At 43.1% G+C, this 14,761-nt stretch overlaps 1 protein-coding gene across 1 annotated transcript in view; it reads left to right on the top strand.

Annotated features, from left to right (window-relative positions):
* The window catches only part of LOC123754682 (negative elongation factor A), a 128,520-nt gene that overhangs the window by 82,766 nt on the left and 30,993 nt on the right, over window positions 1-14,761 (top strand). Inside the window, exon 6 of the mRNA XM_069326259.1 lies at window positions 14,418-14,661. Within this exon, the coding sequence (XP_069182360.1) occupies window positions 14,418-14,661 (244 nt within the window). The remainder of the gene's footprint in view (window positions 1-14,417; window positions 14,662-14,761) is intronic.

Raw genomic sequence — 14,761 nt, 5'->3', positions numbered from 1 at the left:
GTATATGATGCATATTTGTGTCTTTTACAATATGTATACAGTAGAACGTTCATAATGTTCCATGGAACTTTGATACATATGTCAGTAATGTGTCCACAATAAATATTTATTATCGCAATATTACCTGTTAAAACTTCGCTGAAATTACAATATGTACAGTTTCACACACCATTTACACAGTAACACACTGTATTACACACTCAGTACTTCGGAAGGGAGTAATAATCAATGAAGTAGCCCATGGTACACAGCGTGACTTCGCTCTCAGTGCACCAGGTACAGACAAATTTTCGCTTCCTGTTTCTTCATTCTGTGTGCTTGCAAATAACGCACTCACGTACACCCTTGGCTTTAGTACTGGTAGGTTGTATGTAGCCAAGCTTGTAAAGCATAAGGTAGTATTGAAAAGATTATAGGAAAAGATCGATTTGTAAGGTAGTCTTGAAAAGATCGCTTTGTATAGTCCCACACAGGAAGAGATTCAGCTTACCTCATGAGTGTCTGTCAGTTAGAAAAGATTCAGGTATTCTTGAATATATCTATGGAAAACACCATCATGGAAGCTGCTAACACTGTTCATCTATGCTACTTGTATCAGATGCATCATCACTGAACGCAGAAAACGATTCATCTACATTGTGTTTCATCTAAATAATTGTAGATAGCATAGGATTGCAAGGGTGACGCTCAGTGCTACAACTGGATACGCTCACTGTATCATCCTCATAGGTGCTGTATCACTTGCATCCGACCTTTGTGTTAGGTCCTTATTGCGCCTAGCTTCATCAATATTATGACCCTTATGTTCTTCAAACAATAAGGCTTGAATTTCACCGACAGAGCGTTATCTTTTAACACCCCGTCAGACAGGTGTTTGGGAGCCAGAGGCGCGTGCGCCACCCATGGTTGCTCATTCAATACTAACCCAGCCAGCAGCCTAGGGCATTCTGGGATTTTTTTCCAAGATGGCTGCCTCCCACTGGAGGTCCTAAGAGTCCATTTCGTACACAACCAACCTCGTACACATTTAGAATTGGTTACGAAAAGTCAAAGAGTTTTCTCGGTTGGCGCAGTTTCCCGCCGACCGAGAATACTCGGTTGGCGCAGTCAAGTGGTTAGAAATAAAAAAAAATACATTACCTGTACAGGGTAAAACAAAACACATCTCTAATTTTTATTGAAAAAACATTAACAACCATTTGCTATTAAAATTTTAATTTTTGCAATAGAAAGGAAAGTGGACGCGAGCGGTGTCCAAAGAGTGTGATAGTGTTAATTAACACTATCACACTCTTTGGACATCGCTCGCGTCCACTTTTTTTCTCTGGAGTCGTAGCCTTGGCCTGTTGTTGCGTCCAATACAAAAATATTTGTATCAAATTCATTTTTTATCCGACCGACTTGGGGAGTTTCAAAATGAGTGCCTTTAGGGTGCGCACAATTTAATACCAAAATGAAAGATGTATCAAAAATTTATGTCGGAACACTGGAATGATATAAATAATTTTGTGGTGATGAGCATCCAAAATTAAAATATTTGTTAAAATTCCAGTTATTGCTCTATTATTATGGGACTAGTTTTAAAATACGCGCCTTTATATTGCAAACAATTTGATACCAAAACGAGTGACATAACACGAAAATTGATGTTATCAAACTGAACGAGTATACACATTAGGTTGCGGTGTGCAAATTGGTGCTCATTCAAGGGTAACTTTAGGCTTTGCTGCAGGGAGTCTCACCAGGCTTTTGGACATTATATGCATATACATCTGCAGGGAATTTAATTGCGAACACAATTATACCAAAACGAACGACGTAACATGAGAATTAAAGTGAGAGAACTGAAACGAGTATACGTGTTTCGGTGTCGCCGCGCGCTTGCCCGCACACTCGCCCGCACGTCGGGGGGTGACCTCTAAGTTGGCAGTGAACATGTTGTAGGCTCAAAATTGTTAACAGATTTTTCCACCCATCTGGACTTAATCAGAACATAATCATGCATCATGACAGCAGGTTTAATTGTCAGCATGTCACTAACCTGGAATGCAACTCCATTTGGTCCAACAGCTTTATTTCTATTTAGCCCTTTGAGTAAATTTTCCACTTCGTCTTGAAATGCCTACATGTACTCTGGTGTTTTCTGTGGGGAACCCCCGTCGGTTCTTTGATTCTATCCGAACTGATGTATGCTATATTTGGGGTCATCAGTCACAGTAGTCCTTGTCTACTGGGGACCACAAGTCAGAACCTGGATCCCCTTTCCCCTTCAGAGAGGCCCCAGGAAGCAGTAGCTTATGAGCACTTTACATTTAAAGTATGTCATAATTGCCATCAACTGGGGAAGGACCCAGAAAGGTAGGTGAATCAAAATAGGCCACTGTCTGGTTAACATTGCAATCTACACCTGAAAAGATAAAAATAACTCCCCTAGAAAGAAACCAAACAAACAATACACACTTTCTTCCAAAGTGTGTTTGTACAAAATGAAATCTTCAGAGAACCAGACACAATAAAATTCCAGAGAACAACATAGAGCATATAGAGGTGTCTAGAGATGAAGTGGAAAATATGCTAAAGCTCAGTAAGAATAAAGCAGTTGGCCCAGATGGAGTTTCACCATGGGTTCTGAGAGAATGTGCACCTGAGCTCAGCATTCCACTTCACCTGATCTTTCAGGCATCCCTGTGTACAGGAGTCGTAGCAGACGTGTGGAAAAAGGCTAACATAGTTCCAATCTACAAAAGTGGCAGCAGGGAAGACCCCCTCAATTATAGACCTGTATCATTGACAAGTGTAATAGTTAAAATATTGGAAAAAATAATAAAAACTAAATGGGTAGAACACCTGGAGAGAAATGATATAATATTAGACAGACAGTATGGTTTACACCTGGAAGATCCTGTTTATCGAATTTACTCAGTTTCTACGATCGAGCCACAGAGATTTTACAGGAAAGAAATGGTTGGGTTGACTGCATCTATCTGGACCTAAAAAAGGCTTTTGACAGAGTTCCACATAAGAGGTTGTTCTGGAAACTGGAAAATATTAGAGGGGTGACAGGTAACCTTCTAACATGGATGAAAATTTTACTGATAGAAAAATGAGGGCAGTAATCAGAGGCAATGTATCGGACTGGAAAAATGTCACAAGTGGAGTACCACAGGGTTCAGTTCTTGCACCAGTGATGTTTATTGTCTACATAAATGATCTACCAATTGGTATACAGAATTATATGAACATGTTTGTTGATGATGCTAAGATAATAGGAAGGATAAGAAACTTAGATGATTGTCATGCCCTTCAAGAAGACCTGGACAAAATAAGTATATGGAGCATCACTTGGCAAATGGAATTTAATGTGAATAAATGCCATGTTATGGAATGTGGAATAGGAGAACATAGACCCCACACAACCTGTAAATTATGTGAGAAATCTTTAATGAATTCTGATAAAGAGATCTAGGGGTGGTTCTAGATAAAAAACTATCACCTGAGGACCACATAAAGAACGTTGTGCGAGGAGCCTATGCCACACTTTCTAACTTCAGAATTGCTTTTAAATACATGGATGGCGAAATACTAAAGAAATTGTTCACGCCTTTTGTTAGGCCAAAGCTAGAATATGCAGCGGTTGTGTGGTGCCCATATCTTAAGAAGCACATCAACAAACTGGAAAAGGTGCAGAGACATGCTACTAAGTGGCTCCCAGAACTGAAGGGCCAGAGCTATGAAGAGAGGTTAGAGGCATTAAATATGCCAAAACTAGAAGACAGAAGAAAAAGAAGTGATATGATCACTACTTACAAAATAGTAAGAGGAATTGATAAAATCGACAGGGAAGATTTCCTGAGACCTGGCACTTCAAGAACAAGAGGTCATAGATTTAAACTAGCTAAACACAGATGCCGAAGAAATATAAGAAAATTCACTTTTGCAAACAGAGTGGTAGACGGTTGGAACAAGTTAGGTGAGAAGGTGGTGGAGGCCAAGACCATCAGTACAGTACAATCTCGATTCAACGTACTATATGGGACCAACACCAGTGCGTTGGAGCGTTGGGTGCATTGCAAGAGGTGACCATCAGGAGGCATTTGTGCCACTCTCTCTCTTTTCTTGTACACAATAAAAATGCATTATCATATTATATTCTGTACCTATATATTATTACCCTACTAAAAAATACTGTTACATTTGTTATTTACCTTATTGTTGGAGTTATGTCCATCTTGAAGTCTCATGGAGTTGTGAATGCTGTACAGTAAATACATACTGTAGTGTATTATGCCGTTAACACTGTGTTGATTAAGTAGTTCTGCTGTATGTTGAGTACAGTACTACAATACAGTTTATGAAAACTATTGTACGCTAAAATTACTGCAACTTTAATTTTAACACTATGTACACACTTAAATTTAACACTTGTTCTAACTGTTCACGCTGCACATGATGTTTTTTAGATGTTTGTGTCAGCTTTGCTGGTGTTTGCTGCTGCTGTGGCTTCAGCTGCTTCTGAGCTGGTGCTGGCTGCTGTTGTACCAGTGCTGGGTACAACTGTGCTTGTGCTGGGTACAACTGTGCTTGTGCTGGGTACGGCTGTGCTCGTGCTGGGTACGGCTGTGCTCGTGCTGGGTACGGCTGTGCTCGTGCTGGGTACAGCTGTTCTCATGCTGGGTATGACTGTTCTCGTGCTGGTTATGGCTGTATGATTTTCTGTTACTAGTTCTTGCAAAATATTGCTATATTTTTTGGCATTAAAAAGACAATATTAGTAAGCCCCTGAGATATTTTGTTGTATAACAATACAGCTGTAGTAAAAAAATGGTCAATTCCACGATTATTCTTCCACCGGCGGATAAATACTGTACGTCATTCGCAGACAAAGCTAAGGGCACTGGGTGCATATTATACGAACACAGACTAGGTCTATATGTACACCCTACAGTTGGCTGGCGTTTTAAGGCAGATCCAGTAACATAAATGTCTCTCAAATATTCGATTTACATCAAATAATATATTTTGAGTTATGTATTTAGTTATATAACATTATTACGATAATAAGAGCTATAAAAAAATACTTATTTTAGAACTGATTTATTAATTTTATTATTTCAAAGCCGTAGGTCACTGAACTGTGGTGACGAAATCGAACAAAACACGCTTGGTGTGTCATGGATTAGACCCGTCCACTCGTGCTGGAGTTGTGCCACAAATAACATGAATAATTTCTCAACTATCAGATATCGATAATATTACAGTATATTTTTGGTTTTATTTAGTTTAGTTTAATTGGGATAATAAAGAGTTATTAAAACACCAGTTTTAGAAATGATTTATTAATCTGAAACGTTCAAAGTCATGGGTCACTGAACAATGATGACAGACGAAAGTGAGTCAAACCTCACTGTAAAGGGAGGTTTACTGTACAGTATTCCCTTATCTGTCCACCCTCACTCATCTTGTTTCATCACAGAAAATGTACATAAGAAGATTTCAACACATTAGCTAGTTATTCACGCTTTAGCCTTTAAATTAATTTACAAAGATATGTTTGTCACAAATCAGGTGAACGAAAATCATTGAAACTGTCGTTCATTTGTGTGGACCACTCTGACTGGTGTTTGGTTCATATGCTTCACTTGTGGTGTGATCCAACTTGTCTCATAAAGGAATTATTGATGGTAATCTGTGATAGAATGAGACAGTTTTCCACCATTCTGTGAACTCTGTCCCAACATTGTAAGCTTGTGGACCACTTGTGGTCCACTTGTGTGGTCCACGTGTGTGGTCCACTTGTGTGGTCGAACTTGTCATATGAGCGAAGTATTAAATGTAATCTGTGATAGAATGGAAAAGTTTTCCACCAGTCTGTGAACTCTGTCTCGACATCGTAAGCAAATCCGAACATCTCCCGCTTCGGTGAACCATTGTTCGTCGTCGTTGGAAATTAACACTTTCCTCATTCCTTGCCTGTTGATCTCGGGAATCAGGCAGCAGCTGTGATTGCATGCTTGATTCTCCTTATTGCAATGGGCCCTGGTTGGATGCCCCAGGAGCTGCCACGCTTGGGTTTTAGGGACCTGGATTTATGGGTGTGGATCGCTTCAACCTTGGTTCTGTCTGCGCCCCTGCATCCTTCCCAGGTGGGCGTGGTTCACTCTGCTCCTTTTCCCCTACTTCTGGCTCCCAGACATCTGAGACTTTCGGAGTCAGGGTGGGGTTTAACTCGTGATGAGGCTCGGGTGGCTTAGGGGGCTGCCCCTTCCATTTCGGGCGTGGAGATAGTTGAGCCCAGTTTTCCAGCAAGTCTGCTGGTCAACTCAGCAGACTTCCTTCTTGGAAGTTTTTTCCCTGGATGCCGCCTTTTCTTCAGGAGTGGTGGGCGTGGAAGTGGACTCAGCCCTGATGCCTGTGTCGGGGGGGTTCCTTGGACTCGGGAGGAGTCCGCTTGGAAAACTTGGGCTCCTTTTGCCCCTGCTTGGGCCCTCGCACCTTCTGGGCAGGGGTTTATGGCTGCTGGAAAGGGGGGTTTCATCCCCTCCTTCCCTTTCTAAATTAGTATTACTGTATTTGTCAGCGTGATTTACGCATCCCTCACGTTGGACGCATCCATCTTTTGCTTGCATGTTTTGTCATGAAAAAAATTACTACAGGTATATCAATTTTTTTGTGTGGTTCGTCATACATTTATTGCACAGTTATTTTCCGATGCTTTTGGTACCCCTGTTCTTCCCTCATCTCGGACCAGCGGTGTCGTTGTTTATATTTTTGGCATGTGTTTTCCTATCCAGTTTGAGTTGCCGTGACTGGCTGCCAGGACAGTGCACCGGTCGTGGCACATCATCCCTCGGCTGTGGTTTGTTGTCATCCACTCTTTGCATATGGCAGCTGGGCAGTTGAAAGTTTATCATTCCTTTCCTGCTTTTTGGGGCATTTTTCATTTAGTTAATGCTTCAGTGTTTTTACCTGTAACTCAGTCTTTCACTTATGTGTGACATGTCTCAGGTTTGGGTTTTGTCTGCTATGAAATGGATGTGGAGATACGTGAATTGGTGTGTGCTTCCCTCATCACTGCCGATGTGTCGCCAGTGGTTTTGGTAAGTTTGTACTCGCCTCATTGTACGCTTCTAGTTGTGCTTGCATGAGTTGCACTTCGGCTCTTTGGGCCTGCCTCTCACTCGTCATTCTACTGGTATACACATTTCTGAGCTTCTTGAGCTCCTGCATCTCTGTTTGCAGCCTCCCCACCTCATTACTGCCTCCTGCATTCTCTTTTCTTGCTACTCTGCCTCTGGACAAGTTCTTTTTAATGTCTCTGTGGCTCCTTTGGGTACTCAGTTTCCACCTGTGTCCCATTATGGGTGTACCAATCATTTTGATTCATCAGTCTTTTTCTATCCTGTTCATTCCTCTGAGGAATTGTAGGTGGTGGTCTTGTGTTCCCGGGGGCAGTCTTGTCTTGTGTACGAGACTGTGGTACTGCTGTATAATTTTACCTTCAGCCTTGTGTTCATAGACTGTGGTCATTTGCTTGTTTTCATTATTTTATTATGGGCACCAATTTTGTGCCTAGCAACCTTGCTCTGTATGCTCGTCCAGCTCCCTCGCCTATGGAGCTCAGTGTCTTGTCTGTATTACAACCGTTTTAGTAGTGGGGCTCATTTTTATCAGGATTTTTCTTTTGTTTAAATCAACATTGTGCTTCTTATCCGCTGGCAAATGCGGTAGGTAGGGCTCCTCCCCATGTTCATTTCCGGGTGCCCTTGGGTTCCTCGGAGGTTTTCTTTCTCTCGGCTTTTTCCCCCCTGCAGAGGTTTGGGAGACCTCTTGTTTTGTACCTCCTGCAAGACCCGGTTTACGCCTCTGTGTTGGATCCGGTTTTGTTTGAGTTTGGCTACTCTTACACTGATCGTGTGCGTCACTAGGTTCCGGTGTCTTCCTGGATGGCAGCCTGTTTCAAAGACTGGTTGGTGTGGGATCCCTGCCGGTCTGCTTGTTTGCTAGCTGGTTTAGGTTCTTTCCCAGCTTGCCGGATTCGGGCAGTCTCAGGTTGGTTCCGTCTTGGGTTCAGGCTGGGCCTAGTGTGGGGTTCTTGGACTTACTCAGATTTTCTGTTGACCAGACCACACACTAGAAGGTGAAGGGACGATGACATTTCGGTCCGTCCTGGACCATTCTCAAGTCGATTGTGTTTTTACAATCAAGTGAATCAAGGATCTCAAGTCTGTTTTTCTCCCTCCTGCAGCTATGCTCTGGTTGCAGTCTCACCTTCAGCTGATTTTGAGGAGGAATCCGGGTCACTCGGCGATTGCTCAAGCAGCTGTGCGGCAGCCTGAACTGTGCCCTGCTCTTTTATCCGCTGGGCAGGGTTTGGCTTTGGAAGCTGTTCTGGTGTATTCGGAACGGCCTCTTTCGCAGCTCTCGCGATTGCTTGGTTCGTTCCCTGGGGTCCTTGCATTGGTTGCTACATGTCCAGCTTCCTCTTTGTGGTAATTACCTAAGTGTAATTACCTAAGTGTAGTTACAGGATGAGAGCTACGCTCGTGGTGTCCCGTCTTCCCAGCACTCTTTGTCATATAACGCTTTGAAACTACTGACGGTCTTGGCCTCCACCACCTTCTCACTTAACTTGTTCCAACCGTCTACCACTCTATTTGCGAAGGTGAATTTTCTTATATTTCTTCGGCATCTGTGTTTAGCTAGTTTAAATCTATGACCTCTTGTTCTTGAAATTCCAGGTCTCAGGAAGTCTTCCCTGTCGATTTTATCAATTCCTGTAACTATTTTGTATGTAGTGATCATATCACCTCTTTTTCTTCTGTCTTCTAGTTTTGGCATATTTAATGCTTCTAACCTCTCCTCGTAGCTCTTGCCCTTCAGTTCTGGGAGCCACTTAGTAGCATGTCTTTGCACCTTTTCCAGTTTGTTGATGTGCTTCTTAAGATATGGGCACCACACAACAGCTGCATATTCTAGCTTTGGCCTAACAAAAGTCATGAACAATTTCTTTAGTATATCGCCATCCATGTATTTAAATGCAATTCTGAAGTTAGAAAGCATAGCATAGGCTCCTTGCACAATATTCTTTATGTGGTCCTCAGGTGATAGTTTTCTATCTAGAACCACTCCTAGATCTCTTTCTTTATCAGAATTCTTTAAAGATTTCTCACATAATATATAGGTTGTGTGGGGTCTATGTTCTCCTATTCCACATTCCATAACATGACATTTATTAACATTAAATTCCATTTGCCAAGTGGTGCTCCATATACTTATTTTGTCCAGGTCTTCTTGAAGGGCATGACAGTCATCTAAATTTCTTATCCTTCCTATTATCTTAGCATCATCAGCAAACATGTTCATATAATTCTGTATACCAACTGGTAGATCATTTATGTACACAATAAACATCACTGGTGCAAGAACTGAACCCTGTGGTACTCCACTTGTGACATTTCTCCATTCTGATACATTGCCTCTGATTACTGCCCTCATTTTTCTATCAGTCAGAAAATTTTTCATCCATGATAGAAGCTTACCTGTCACCCCTCCAATATTTTCCAGTTTCCAGAACAACCTCTTATGTGGAACTCTGTCGAAAGCCTTTTTTAGGTCCAGATAGATGCAGTCAACCCAACCATCTCTTTCCTGTAATATCTCTGTGGCTCGATCATAGAAACTGAGTAAATTCGATACACAGGATCTTCCAGATCGAAAACCATACTGTCTGTCTGATATTATATCATTTCTCTCTAGGTGTTCTACCCATTTAGTTTTGATTAGTTTTTCCAATACTTTCACTATTGCACTTGTCAATGATACAGGTCTATAATTGAGGGGGTCTTCCCTGCTGCCACTTTTGTAGATTGGAACTATGTTAGCCTGTTTCCACCCGTCTGCTACGATTCCTGTACACAGGGATGCCTGAAAGATCAGGTGAAGTGGAATGCTGAGCTCAGATGCACATTCTCTCAGAACCCATGGTGAAACGCCATCTGGGCCAGCTGCTTTGTTCTTACCGAGCTCCTTGAGCATTTTTTCCACTTCGTCTCTAGACACCTCTATGTGTTCTATGTTGTTCTCTGGAATTCTTATTGTATCTGGTTCCCTAAAGATTTCATTTTGTACAAACACACTTTGGAACTTTTCGTTTAGTGTTTCACACATTTCCTTTTCATCTTCCGTGAATCTATTTCCCATTTTCAACCTCTGAATATTATCCTTTACCTGCAATTTGTTGTTTATGAATTTATAGAATAGACCTGGTTCTGTTTTACATTTGTCCGCAATCCCTTTTTCAAAATTTCTTTCTGCCTCTCTCCTCACTGCCGTGTAGTTGTTTCTCGCATCTTTGTATCGCTGGTATGTTTGGGGGTTCGGCCTCTTCCTGTATTGATTCCATTTTTGTGTCTTTCGGTCTCTAGCCCTCTCGCAATTTCTATTGAACCAATCCTGTTTCCTAGTTCTGCATCTCTGTTTTGGTATAAATTTTTTTGTGCCTTTATCATATATTTCACAAAACTTGCCATACATCTCATTCACTTCCTTGCCTAGCATCAAGTCTGTCCAATTATACTTTTTATACTATCTTTTATACTATCTTTATTTTTTTTATTTATATATATATTTATTTATATTTATATTTATTATTTATATTTATAATTTATTATTATATTTATATATATATATATTTATTTTTATACTATCCAATTATTGGTTTTTGCGGTTCGGTGCGATGGCGCCTTCCTCTTTCCCTTTTCTCAATATGTTCCCCGGACACCCCATCTCTCGGTTGGGGCTTTGTGACCAGCGCTCACCAAGCCGGCCAGGGGCATTGGGGGTCTTCCTTCCTTCAAGCTCACAGCATGGTGCAGGAGTTTGCAGCTGTGTGGCAGGCACTGCGACGGTTCCAGCTTCCTCAGGGCTCAGTGATCCAACCCATTTTGACTGCTCCCCTGTGGTTTATTGTCTCAATGGGGGAAGGGGGAGGGTGTTCTTTGGTCCATGTCTTTGGGGCTGGTCATCACTTCGGGGGGCTTTTCTGCCGGGTTTTTGGGTACAGCTTTCTGTGCCGTTTGTATTCATGGTGTGTTCAACGTACTGGGATGCTGCCTGTCGTGCTTAATTCCTCTTTCCTCAGAGTGGACGGTCGACGCCATCCCTCCTTTGGCTTTGTCAAGCATACGGGTGCCCGGAGGTGGACCTTTTCGCGTTGACGTGGTCTTGGCATCTCTCATTGTACGTGACACCGTTCCCAGATTGCGAGGTCATCACGGTAGACGCTTTTCATCAGGACTGTATGAGATGGGGGTTCCTGTACCTTTGCCCCTCTGGTCCAGTTGTTGCTTCGGGTTCTGCCTCGGCTGGATTCTTATCATGGAAGAGTGGTTCTCTGGCTCCATGGTGGTTATCCCAGCCTTAGTTTCATGAGCTGCTTGCTCGGTGTCCGAACCGAGGCATTTCCTGTGTCTCCGCCTCTTTCAGCGGGTTGGGCCAGTAAGTTACCTTGCTGGTTCGCCTTACTGCCACACACTAGACGTTTGGTCCTTCTGACGCATGTGTATCGCCATTTGTATGCTGATCGGGTGGCGTCTTTGATGGTGTCCGCTTACAATCTTCTTCTGCGACAGGATGACATTTCTTGGAGGTTTTTGCATCATTTTCTTTTTTTTTCGCCGGTTTTTTCATTTCAGACCAGGTTGTTTTGCCCTTTCTCTCTCGGCTTTTTCAGGATCGGCATCTCATGCCTAATACTGTCGCCTTTTATCGCATGGCGCTGGAGGAGTTGCTTCAGTTTGCATTCGGGATGGATGTTACTTCCGCTCCGTTCTGCAAGTATTCTCGTGCATTTTTTCGCCTCTGGCCTGCTCATACACCGCCTTATCCTTCTTGGTCTTTGGATTGAGTTCTTTCTTTTCTTTCTTTTCCTTGCTTTGTTGTGGCTTTGGTTCGGAATTGCTTCTGGATGGCCTTGTTTTTGTTGGCCTTGGCCTTTGGGGGTCGAGTTGGGGAGCTTCAGGCTCTGCTCTTGACGCCAGGGATGCTGTTCGTTTGGTCCTGTTGGTCGTTTTGTTCGTTTGCAGTCTTCTCATCCTTTTCTGGTGAAGAATGGGATGGGTGGCTTCCGGAGGGGTCCGTTGCTTGTGGATGCTTGGTTGGTTAGGCCGCGGGTGCAACACGTGTTGGGTCCAGTGGTGGCTTTATGCAGTTAGCAGTGGGCTACTGGTTCTGTGATGGTGGACGCTTTCTGTGGATCCAGTTTCCCTGGTTCCCTGTTCCAGGGCTCGTGTGTCTCAGATTGTCTGCAGTGTCATTAAGTCTAGCCAGTCTGCAGTTTACCCTTGTGCCCATGATGTTCGGAAGTATGCTGCTCTAGTAGCGGTTTTGGCAACATGTCTTGGATCGACATTCAGGCATAGGGATTTTGGAAGTCGACCAGGGTCCTGGCTGCAAGGTATCTTGTGAACGTTTCGGTGCCTTCCCGGCCATGTGTGGTTTAGGGGCGCCTGTAGTGGCCGTCTTCCTCTTCCTTGTCCCGAGACCTGTCATGCTGCCGCCTCACGAGTAAGTCTCTCCTTCTACTTATTTGTGGGTAGTTAGCTTCAGGAAGCCGACAGGGCTCCACACAAAAAACTAGCATAGAATGTAATGAAATGCCATTTTCTGGGCAAGCCCGGGAGGCTTCCTCCCTCCCTCCCATCCCGGTCAATGGTATTCATTATTCTACGAACTGGAGGATTGAGCTGCCGGCTCGCCTGAGCGGGCTCCCCCTCATCCCTGTTGGGGATGAGGGGGAGCCCCCCCCTCAAAATGCCCTCCTCCCTGTGGGTGGGAGGGGGGCATTTATGTACATGCGTGCTAAATGAATGACAATTGGCTTGTTTAATTGTTTTCTTTTGAGGGAGTTCTTTGGCTCTGTTTGGATGTAGGTTGCAATTTTCACTAGTTAAGAGGTTTGTATTGTTATGCCTACCTTTCTAGGGGTATCTTGAGGTTATCTTGAGATGATTTCGGTTTTTTTTTAGTGTCCCCGCGGCCCGGTCCTCGACCAGGCCTCCACCCCCAGGAAGCAGCCCGTGACAGCTGATTAACACCCAGGTACCTATTTTACTGCTAGGTAACAGGGGCATAGGGTGAAAGAAACTCTGCCCATTGTTTCTCGCCGGCGCCTGAGATCGAACCCAGGACCACAGGATCACAAGTCCAGCGTGCTGTCCGCTCGGCTGACCGGCTCCCTATGTGCTCCGGGGTATACCCTGGTCGATGGCAGACATGACATATTCTAAATGTAGAGTGCTCATAGGCCATTAGGGGGCCAAGTTGTGGCTCGTAGTCCCCAGTAGGCAAGAACTCCCGTAACTGATGTCTCCAAACTGATATAACACACATCAGTCTGGATAGCTTCAGGAAGCCTCCGGGTTTTGCCCAGAAAATAATAGTGTTTCATTACATTCGATGCTGTTTATTTTTTACATGGCATCGTTTTACTGGAGCCCTGAGGTAGCTGATACGAACCCTGTGCAGCTGCTGGACTTGTAAAAAAAAATCTTGTGCAATACAGTACTTTAAAAAGTATAAATACTATAATGCGGCGTGCATTAAGTCATAACAAAATTTATACATATTTACAATTATCTCCTCTCAAGGGTTAAGTATGGAAACTGTGGCAGCAGTGGTTGGGGAATTTTATTGGTAGCATTTTAAAGAGACTTTATTCTGGGGTATAAGTACATCCCCTCATGCTTACCTAGTTGTGTCTACTGGGAATGATATTTAGCTCTGGAGCCCCACATCATAATTATTATATCTGATGCATTTATACTTTTGACATTTCAGTATAGTATTCAGTATATGTCATACTTGCTCTTGAAGCCATGTTGTAATAATATTATTGATACAATATACAGTAAATACAACAAACTAAAATTGACATCCAGTGCCAGGATTCATTGACTAGATTATTAGTGGAATTTAGCCATAGTGTTCATAAGCATATACTGTAGTAGCATTTTATTTAAAGAGTTGCCATTATTATTCTAACCTCATGGCAGAAACCTCTCAAGTATTCCACCTTTGGGATAGGTTACCATCTTCCCTAAAACTCCCTAATACAAACAGTCAAACTGGAAGAGACCTCTGTTGCCCAACGTGGCTGCAGGCTGCAGGGCTCATCCCTAGGAGAAGAAGACGTAGTTGATCTCGTCTCCTTTGGCCAGAGTAGGATCATTAAAACACACATTTGACTGCCTTGTGTCTTACTAGACACACAACGGTTTCTATGGTCTTCCTACCATGGAAAGTGTTGTCTCATGAGAAAGTAGAGGGCAAGGGTGAAACTAGTGAAACTTAGATATATTTTGTAATAAATCTTGTAACTACTTTTATGAATCTTATTAAGGGATTTTTTTTAACATTAGGCCAAGAAAAGAAGAAAGCTGCAAGACACAGCAGATGCCAAAGCTGCAGATGCTGAGGAGAAGAGAAAAGAGCAGCAGCAAGCAGATGGGAAGCAGACAACACAGCAGCCACAAGCACAGCAGCAGCAGACAACCCCAGATTATGCTGCTGGCCTCACTCCCTCCAATCCACCCACGCCTGGTCCTCCAACACCATCCACTCCACTACTTTCTGCTTCTGCTGGAGGGGCGTCCACGCTTCATAGTTCGTATCGTCTCCTGTATTTCACAACACTACTTAATAGAATTTGACAGAATTGAAAGTTATATCCCTGACCCATACTTTTCCATGCATACCTTATTTT

This window comes from Procambarus clarkii, chromosome 18 (assembly GCF_040958095.1).
Source record: "Procambarus clarkii isolate CNS0578487 chromosome 18, FALCON_Pclarkii_2.0, whole genome shotgun sequence".
Lineage (NCBI taxonomy): Eukaryota > Metazoa > Arthropoda > Malacostraca > Decapoda > Cambaridae > Procambarus > Procambarus clarkii.
This window is presented reverse-complemented; position numbering and strand designations above follow the sequence as displayed.